This window comes from Mytilus trossulus, chromosome 2 (assembly GCF_036588685.1).
Source record: "Mytilus trossulus isolate FHL-02 chromosome 2, PNRI_Mtr1.1.1.hap1, whole genome shotgun sequence".
Lineage (NCBI taxonomy): Eukaryota > Metazoa > Mollusca > Bivalvia > Mytilida > Mytilidae > Mytilus > Mytilus trossulus.
This window is the reverse complement of record NC_086374.1, coordinates 17195400-17205657: the sequence shown is the minus strand read 5'-3', so window position 1 is coordinate 17205657 and position 10258 is coordinate 17195400. Positions and strand designations below refer to the sequence as shown.

At 33.6% G+C, this 10258-nt stretch overlaps 2 protein-coding genes across 2 annotated transcripts; one reads left to right on the top strand and one right to left on the bottom strand.

The window, feature by feature from the left end:
• Positions 1–1999, bottom strand: LOC134706620 (uncharacterized). The gene has a single exon (XM_063565717.1). It carries the CDS (start codon positions 1966–1968, stop codon positions 109–111), a length of 1860 nt encoding a protein of 619 aa, XP_063421787.1. The 5' UTR covers positions 1969–1999; the 3' UTR covers positions 1–108.
• Positions 2000–5303: 3304 nt separating this feature from the next.
• On the top strand, positions 5304–9702 carry LOC134704945 (uncharacterized). The gene is made up of 5 exons (XM_063563727.1): positions 5304–5351; positions 5989–6119; positions 6480–6543; positions 8637–8870; positions 9366–9702. Exons 1-5 carry the CDS (start codon positions 5333–5335, stop codon positions 9605–9607), a joined length of 690 nt encoding a protein of 229 aa, XP_063419797.1. The 5' UTR covers positions 5304–5332; the 3' UTR covers positions 9608–9702.
• The last annotated feature ends 556 nt before the right edge of the window (positions 9703–10258 follow it).

The window sequence follows — 10258 nt, the reverse complement described above, 5'->3', positions numbered from 1 at the left end:
TTCAATTCCCGAGATTTACTGCTTTTATTGCATAACTTGATAAAAATAAAATATCACAGATACTGATTAACAATCTCAATTGTCATGTTTTACATATTTTGACCATATTCAATCGACTGGTGAAAGTTCTCTACTTCTACGGTTGTTGGCTCCTCCTATCAACAACGGCCGACGACTTGGCAGTTTACACGCGTGCACTTTATTCCGTTCGTCAAATGCAGCTTCAACTTTACCGTTTGAAACCACTAACCCTAAATGACTAGCATTGAGTGTATGAGCGCCTCGCTTTATCCTTACATTCCAGTTCATTTCAACGTCCATCGTAACAAAATTCGTATCTAAACGCAACACAGAAGTGGTAGGAGACATGCGGAGGTATTTACCTTTTCCAGATACTATCACGTCACCCTTAACAGTTTGAACAATTTTGTAGCCGTTGATTCGAATGCAAATTCCACCTCTCTGGTTACGCTCGTATTCTGCTCTTGAGATGATGTCTGAACATTGTTGTAACATTTCTGGATTCGACTGATTGTCTGAAAATAGAAAATTCACAGACCTATCTTTTGACAAATCTGAAAACTGAGGAGTCGTTTTATCAATTTGATCATGATCAAACTTGTAACAGTTAAAGTTATTTGCAAATGTTATGAAATCGGTTGCCATTTTGACTTTCCTACCGAGAAATATTTCGGCCTCTGTAGTCGTCAGATCTTGCATAATATGTGCTGCTGGGTGAAATAAATAACTTGCATTTCCACGATTGTTTATCGAAACAACAAGTTTCTGTTGGTGACTGACCAGTCGCAAAGTTTGGTCGATAGTGGTCTCCACCGATACATCATGCTTCATAAGCACGGTAATAAGTCCTGTTGTTGACACATAGATAGCAGGATATTGAAACTTCTGTTTCTCTGAAACTCGAGAATGTAAGTTTGGTCCATAATTGTCTTGAACTTGATTAAAAACTGCATTAGAATACTGAATGTTTGGTTGTATAATATTAGTCTCAGTTTGTTGAAAATTTGAATAAACGTACGGTTGATGTGATCCAGGTTGATGTGCACCAGCTACAGTATGTTGACCAGCGATATTAGTTCCGTTCCTGTAGGCATAATCTGGATGTTGATTGTAATAACCACTAGGATTGAACGAGTTGGTCGTTTCTGAATCAGACGAATTTCGTTCAACTTGTTGAAAATTGTTTTGCTGTTGATTATTTGACTGTTGTTGGCTATCTGTATTTGTTATTGTGTTTGAAACCTCGCCATTGTTCCCATTGTCTATTTCAGTTGAATCGACGTCGATATCACTTTTAATTTCGATTTGTAAAGCATTGTCTGTAGAATTATTTGTTTCTCCATTTCTTTCATCATCAGGTCCTTGTGTCAATTCAGTGTTCTCGCTGAAACTCTGGGGCGTTGTTTGGTCATATTCGTTACAGGCAGGTGCATAAAATGGTTGCACCGGATAATAAATAATTTTTTGTCCATCAAATACCGGATACATGGCTGCTGGTTGTGTATAAGGATTAAGTGTTAATGCATTGTAAAGTTGTCCATTGTGCATGTAATAAGACATTGTTTGTTGGTGGTGTTGCTGAACAGGATATGGTATTACAGTAACGCCGTTAGATTGTTGTTGAAAATCAACAAATTGTAAAGAATGTTCTGAATTTTCCGTGAAATATCCTGCACTTTCGTTACTTGTACAGCTTGTGTCACTTTGGTTTGGGTTTGGGTTTGTATTACCTGTAGCTGTTGCTAGCATCGATTGGTCATCGCTACTCTCAGTTTGAGGTATTCTTTCGTCATTGCAGTCTTCCGAATCTGCTGGTATTTCTTTTACAGTTGCTAAATCTACGGTTTTATTACTTTCTGCATGTCTATCATTTATCATTTCTCGTGCAATATTAGTTGCCGTAACATTTGTGCAGTTTATGCTTCCATTTTGCTCTGTTTCGGCCATTTTTGAAGCTTTGTATGACGTCACTTGAAGTACAATGAATGTCGACGTCATAAAATAAAAGCCTAAAGTTATGCTATGGTTTGGCGTTTATTTTAGTTCTCTTTCGAAAAATCAATAGACTACAGTAGCACTATTATATAAAGTAGTCGATTGTATATACTATTGGTCATAAAGTTCTCAATGTCATAGTATTACATAAGTCAATGAAATAATAGATTCATAAAATTACACATTATGTAAATTTGTGTAATTTATTGGCTGCAATGTCAGCACCAAAGTATCAGTTATTGTACATATTATCATTAGTGCAGGTCCACTCTAAAGTGAGCTATGTCACAGTGGTCATCGTATTTCGTTCCAGTGTTCTTATTTAGAAGACGACCATTTGATATTCTGGGAGGGGGAGAGACAGGAGGATTTGTATTGGATCGGTTTTTTATTTTTGTAAACTGGGAGGACAGCTTATCTTTTTTCTGCACTATTGAAACAAGATTTTTAATTTTCATTAAAGCATGAGACTGATTATTTATTTTCAAAACTATATTTATAATACTAGAAAACATACCATTTTTTTAATTATTTTAATTTAAAAAATACATTTATAGTCGTCATTATGTACCATTTAATCAGAATTATTCATCATCCTCTGCAGAAATGATTCTTCTATATTCCCAATGCATATACATATATTGCATACATACACAGTATTACAGTTCTGTTGTAACCAGCCTTTTTTAAGTATTGTCGAACATGTTTCGTCGAGGGAATTTTTTTGTGTAGGATTTTGGAGCCACTGAAGGCCCAAGAAGCTACAGAACAAATGATGCAAAATCATGCTTTCTGGGTTTTCCCGAGACCCTTTCTTAATCTGAAAATGCAAGTTCTATTTTAATAATTTTTTGACAATATTTTGGTCTAAAAGCAAAATGTATAGATTCAGTTTAAGACTTAAGTTTCTAGGGACTACACCACAAGACTAATATTTATGATAAAGCGAAAATGTAATTCACATAGTTTCTGTTGCTTCTGGTTTTTTTTTAAACTCATGATCAAGCTAATAACAAAATAACTAGTAACAAAAGGAATGCAACACTAACAGAATACAGAAGGGCAATCAATGAACAAAAGACAAATAAATACAAACATTGATCCCGAAAAATCAGGGGCTACGTCTGAGGGAGAAAAGAACTTGCTTCTTGCAAGGCACTCGCCGTGAAAACAATTTGATATGGAGACAAGCGTTTGTTTTTGAAATTTCCTACATGAGGCATTTACCTCAATTTAGTTACGACCCTGTAATAAAAGTGCGGTATGCTTTCTTGAGAAAATATACCTCAAGTTAAATGAAACCATTTATGTTTGTGATTATTAAGGCTTAGTTTTAAAATCCTCCTGCCCCCCCCCCACCCCCCACCCCCCACCCCCGCTTATAAAGGTATGAAGTCAAAACAGCGTTTTTGTTCAGTAAAGATTGTTTAAATGAATGATACTAAGGATTTGTATTATAATGTTTCTACCTATACCAATCCTTGAAAACACATACTCTGCTTAAATGATGTAAAATGGACTGTACTGTACGATTTAGTAACTATTAAAAGTTCGTCGCCTTATTTAGTGAATGAACAAATGAAGGTGAAATGGATTTTTCATCTTTTTCGGCAAATTGCTTTGTAACAAATGAAACCCTATTCGTGAAAGTTATTGCGTTTATAACTTTGTGGTTAGTTTAAAAGTTTTATACGGTCGGGTTTGACGACCAACTATAATAACTTTGAATCTTTAAAACGTATCAAATATGTGGGTGGCATTAATTTATTATAATACTTTTTAGGCCTCATTATATAAGTAAAACATCCCCTATATAACGTAAGTCGTTTGAAGCTGGATCACATTTTGATACATAGTAAAAGTCAGGATAAATCAATAATCTATACAGATGTTGATCATATCATGGCAGCTATGGAATTTTATAAAAGTCGATAAATGCGTCGTCATCTTGGATTTGTTGTTAATTTCATAAGTGTTGTAGGCTATATATGGTTATAAGATTAGAAAACTTTATGACTAACTGAAAATTGCTCTTTGCAATTAAACATTTTCGTATGGAATAAAACAGCTACCATCAGAGTATTATTGGAGGGGGGTCTAGGATGGCACATTTTGTCCTGCATTTTTTACTTTATAGTTTTAATCTCTGTTTTGCCTTTTCATTTTTCACTCTATTCGGTCCTGACCTTTTTTCTTATGAGTTTATCCTGACTTTTTTTATATAAATTGTTTTCCTGTTTTTTTGTCAAGTTGCTCATCCTGTCTTTTATTTAACTCAAGACTCCTTTTCTGTTGTTTTTTTCAAATTTCATCCTACCCCTATTTGTTTTATATTGTTTTTCAATGGAACTATTTCTTTTTTTTAAATCCAAACAAGTACTTGAAACAATTTCTTTGACGTTTCTTTCATAATGTTCTTGAAGTCAAAAATATCTGAAACACTAATTTTGTCTTATTATCTGTTTGGATGCACTACACATACTGATATAGTCCGTTTCCTATTGTAATCCAAAGAATTGTGATGTGTCTTCATTTTCGCCCCCCCCCCCCCCCCCCCCCAATGAATGAAATGAAGATTAAAAACCTATGCGAACGTGGTTTTGCATGTACAGATTTTGTGTCATGGATGGATATACAAGTATTACTAGAGCTACTATTATGTATAAGACTAGTGCTCCTATTATGTATAAGACTAGTGCTCCTATTATGTATACGACAAGTGCTCCTATTATGCATACGACTAGTGCTCCTATTATGTATACGACTAGTGCTCCTATTATGTATACGACTAGTGCTCCTATTATGTATACGACTAGTGCTCCTATTATGTATACGATTAGTGCTCCTATTATGTATAAGACTAGTGCTCCTATTATGTATACGACTAGTGCTCCTATTATGTATACGATTAGTGCTCCAATTATGTATAAGACTAGTGCTCCTATTATGTATACGACTAGTGCTCCTATTATGTATACGACTAGTGCTCCTATTATGTATACGACTAGTGCTCCTATTATGTATACGATTAGTGCTGCTATTATGTATACGACTAGTGCTCCTTGGTTTTTTTTCCAACGCGTTCAATAACTGCTAAGAAAAAATAATATATGAAATAAACTCTTTTCCTTATCTTGTGTAGGCAATCGATCATATGTTTACCGTGTGACAAAAATTTTACTCTCTATATTTAAATCGACACCCAAAAATAATGTTAATGATGACTACCAAAAATTCGAACGCTAAAAAAGGTGAATTTTTTGCACACACCATTTGGCGGCATTTTCTGCTACTTCCGATTCCGACGTCATTTGTAATGATCATGGACATAACAGGTAAGTGTTTCATACTGTTTTTATAAATTTGTATTGACAACAACTGAGGGTATTACAGCATATACTCTTGGTGGATTTGCTGGTTTTGTTCATCAATTGAATCCATTTTTTTAGTTTTCTGTAATAGGATTTCGTAGACCTACAGCCTATACGAAAAGTCCTTGTCTCCTTTTTAGCCCTTTTTTCAGTTATGAAAAACCAAAGAGTGGTTTTCGATTGTATACGGTAGTTCCGGTTGCACCCTAAAAATGTGTGCGTGTTTTCTTTGCAATATGGTTGCATAAAATAATTATAACTCGCTATTTGATATTTGACTGAAGATTATGACCGGTTTTTCATATTTCAACGAAACACCTCTATGTTTATGCAATATCTTTACATCTTTACTGGTGATTTAAAAAATAATCTTTGAATTTTTCAAATAAAAATTATATTAGTTAATTGTTTATGTGGATAACTTTGCATACACAATCTGACATCCCACACAGACAAACCAACGCATAATTTCGGTAAAGCTTTACATCGTCGCGAGATTAAGGGATGACCACAATATATACACCCTTGCCAACTCTTGAGGGTACCAAATATTGGAAGAAAGAATGACACAAAGACATATTCTTTAAAATTGTTTCTTCAGGAAAATCAAATATAGAGACTATACAATGGTGGGAACACTGGTCAGTCTCTGGAAGTATGTTCATTGCAGCAGTTACTCTTGGCAGAGATTTCTCTCGAGAAATAGGAGAAGTACAACACAGTTCAGTATTTGTAAGTATAATAGATATATAAGAATCATTACAATAAATAGACCATAATAGTATTTTAGTATATGGACCAGTAAAGTAAAAAGAAGGCAGAAAATTGATATAGACTATAACAATTTAAAAAGTATTATCACCATATTTCATATTTCTAAGAAAAAGAAGTAGGATCAATAAGGACCAAAAGGAATGGTAAATTGAATATTACTGATCTCAAAATACATGAGCAAATCTAGCCCAACCATAAATTGTGTAATAAAAACGTCAGGTCTGACTCTGTAAGAAAAAAATCACATTTCTTTCATTTCAGCAAATTACTCACGAATTCCTGTGGATGCCATTGAATGTTTTGTTTCTTTTTTTTCAGTGGTATTTACTTGAATCCCTTTTACTCGTATATACATGCATTGCAGTGGCACGGAAAGTTCAAGGTAAATTCTTCCGATTAAAAAAAATAAGGAAATGTGGTATGATTGCCAGTAAGATGACTTTTCATCGACGTTAAAATGCACATCAAAACCTCATACCGTAAAGTCGGCTATAAAAGGTTCCCGACGTGAAAAAAATCCAATTTAATTGAAAGAAATTGCCTTATTTGTAGAAAAAAACATTGACGAAAAACAATTATGACGCATGAATCAACATCAATCACTGAAGTACATACTCCACAGGCTCATTAAGAATATGCGGGGTTAAACATGTTTGAAGGTGCCATGCAACTAGCCCACTTCTAACATTGGACAGTGGCGTCAAAGTTCAACATGAAACAAACTATAAAAAAATACTTGAAAAAGACAGATCGATGAGGCAGGAAAGCATCAAACAGAAATCAGTCGGGATGTAGAAGGTAATTTTTACATCCCTCACAAAAAAGACACATATATAGTACATAACTGTTGTATTCCGAGTTACTGCCAACTGAGTCAAAGCCAATACCCCGAGTAATTTTAATTATTGACTCATATTTATAGAAATAAACTTATAATGTAGATTTATTGTGTAATATACATATTTTTCGAATTAGTTTCATCAGATCTGAAAATTATTTGAGAACTACAACATGTATAGGACAACCATAACCAGTACAACCAACTCGGTATAGGTTCGTCAGATAGCATTAGACATCGGGGATAGCATACTTTTTTCTGTTTGCTTTCTGACAAAATTATTCTCTTTTTACCTATTTTGCAGTTTGTAATTTGAAATTTCTATTTTCTGATTTTGCTTTTCGTGCCGTCGGTGTCTAACCCAAAAAAAACCTGAAAAATATCAGCAAAAAACGTTATAAAACATAATATTAGCTAGGTCAGAAAAAAACATAAAGTTTTTGTATGAGACTTAGAAACTCGGGAAGCGAGGTTTAGCCCTTCTATCCTTTCGTGCTTACACTTTTTTTGTGTTTGACATTGCTGTTGTTTTTTCTATTGTCGGGTTGTTGTCTCTTTGACACATTCCCCATTTCCATTCTCAATTTTATTGGCATAATTTTTACATATACTGAAGCAAAAATATACTAAAAAATGTAAAATTATGATGTACACATACATGTTAATGTAGCAGTGTCAATTCATGTATGATTGTATCTTAATGAATTTTGCTTTAACTTTGGTCTTTGGAATTCTTTGAGTGGTTTAAATTTTGACATGTGATATTGAGATGTTTATAATGCTTTTAAAACGTATTTTGACATTTTATTGTTTAGGGTTTTGCTGTGTTATTGTAAATACTCTTAGCTCGGTAATTTGGTATGTGTGTGTGTAACTTGGTATGTGTGTGTGTAATTTGGTATGTGTGTGTGTTTATTAGTGTTTTTTTATTGTGTTTATATGACCCGTCAAAAAAGTCAAGTCCTTTCAAACTTAGTTTTCATTTATGATTTGTTCGTGTGTTGTGTTGTTACTGTATTAAATAAGAACGAGCCTTCAAAAACGCTCCATTTTACACATAACCACTTTGTGTATGTGCCTATCTCATGCCAGTTGCTCGTAATTCAGCGAGTAAAATTAGTAACTATTTTCAGGAATACGTTTTTGGTAGTATTGCAGCAGGTCGTTGTTTTCCTATTTTTATTACGTCACCCCAAGGTCTTTAAGTTTTGCTGATTGTTAAGGACTATAGTATATGGTGATCTGCAATGGTTTAAATGTTTGTTCTCTGATCCCTGGTGTCGCAATAGCACGCATAACACAAAACTTTTCATTATAAGACATGAATGTGCCAGCCTTCTCTTTGAAATGGTGCTGCTTAAACGCTAGATGAGCTATTCTTTTTTGCAAGATACCAACATTGTAAGACTTTTCCAGAATTTCATTGAATCGGGGTTATATAAAGCTAATATATATATGTATACAATTGCCTACTGTTAAAGATCATTTGTTGTCATCTATATGTAAATGTTTTTTTATTGTTGTTGTTGCTGTTTTGTTCTTTCTCTTTTTATTGATACAAAGACATTACAAAACTACACGAGTAACTCAATTTGTTTTTCTGAATAACTATTAAATAACTTTTTTTTCTTCTTCAGAAAGATTTTCAAATCGTATTTTTGATGAGTTGGAAGTGTCCACAGAATTCGATAAAATCGCTGACGACAGTAAAAAAGATCACCAGGAACCCCCCAAAAAGATATCAGTTGGTACACAGACAGACCATAAAGACTATGACGATTTAACAGAACGTTTGAAATCCAATCATCACTCAAAACTCGCCAAGATAAACAAAGACATCAGACAGTTCAGGCAGCTGTTTACATCTAAGAGTAAGTTATTTATACATATATTTACGATTAGAAAGAACCAACTATGGAGTTTCTTACATTTTAAAAACTAATGGATACATGGTAGTTTTATACCTAGTTATTTGAGTTACCTGCTTCATTTTGCAAATTAAATCTTTGATGCTGACTTTAGGGGAACATCGCTTGCAACTTCTTGGTCTTTCTTTCTCTCCGTTTCGTATCATACTGTCTTTATCGAGAAGAGATTGTTATCCATGCGATGCGATAAAATGAAATGTAATTTGTTTTCTTGGTTTATATGAAGTAAAAGGATCTGTAAAGTTTTTGTGAGACTGTTTATGAAGTTCTAACTTTTTCTAAACATAGCTTAGTATTACGAGTTTGAAATATAAAACCAGGGACTTTCTATATTAGTACTAGTATAGAAAGTCCCTGATAAAACGTCCTTCAGGCTGATAAAACATAGACATAGTAATGCTTGTATTTTTTAAACTATTTTTTAAACTATCGTTTCAGTTTCAAAGGTTAGAAAATCAACAAAAGAAGTTTCAAAGAAAATGTGTGACATTCAACTAAAAATTCCTGCCTTAACACAAGAAAATAAGTTTCTATCAGATGAAAAGGATACACTGCATGCAAAGATCGTGGAAGAGACGGCACTGGAACAAGATATCAATGAGAAATTCTTTAGCTTGCATGCATATGTGCAATATCAGGGCCAGACAGCGCTGACGGAACCAGCGGAGTTGATTCACTAGTGCCGTTTGAGTTATCTCTCTTATAATGATCAAGTCTCAGAAAAAAATCAATGGAAGAGAATGTCAGAGATCTTATTAAAAAACAACATAGTTTTTACCGATTTTATCATTCATTTCACAGTCATGCCTTCGGAAATCTAACTAATTGGTCAAAACCTAATTCATCGTCTAGCAATTAGTACAGCTTATGAATAAAACATATACAATGTAATCATCTTTCGGTAAACAATTATTCTTCGGACAAATAAAATAATAAAATAATACAACGATGAATGTTTTACATGTTGATCGGCATTATAGTGCAGTGACAGAATAGGAAAAAGTCGATTATTAAAGGAGTTTAATTTCACTTTATGGTACACGGCTAAAAGTTGGCACAGTCCTAGAAAAATGATTTTACTTGAATTTAAGATTGGTCGTCAAAAAGTCGTATGGTGCAGTTTTTTTTTATTTCAGCTTTTAGTCAGCAAATTTGACATCAAATGCAGATCATACGTGGCATGCAGTTTGGCTTTTTATTCAAAAGCTGCCATCGCATATCTTTCTTTTCTGTTTTATTTAAACGTGAAACATAATGTTCTATGCGTTAGGCAAAAAGGGTATTCACCAAAGCCTTTTGATGACAAATTATGAAGGTAAAACCTACTGTTA

Excerpts from the sequence above, each read along its gene's own strand:
- LOC134706620 (XM_063565717.1), bottom strand. The coding sequence starts at position 1,968 with ATGGCCGAAACAGAGCAAAATGGAAGCATAAACTGCACAAATGTTACG.
- LOC134704945 (XM_063563727.1), top strand. Across the intron at positions 6,544-8,636 it reads AGTGGCACGGAAAGTTCAAG|AAAGATTTTCAAATCGTATT; the intron begins GTAAATTCTTCC and ends TTTCTTCTTCAG. Across the intron at positions 8,871-9,365 it reads GCAGCTGTTTACATCTAAGA|TTTCAAAGGTTAGAAAATCA; the intron begins GTAAGTTATTTA and ends CTATCGTTTCAG.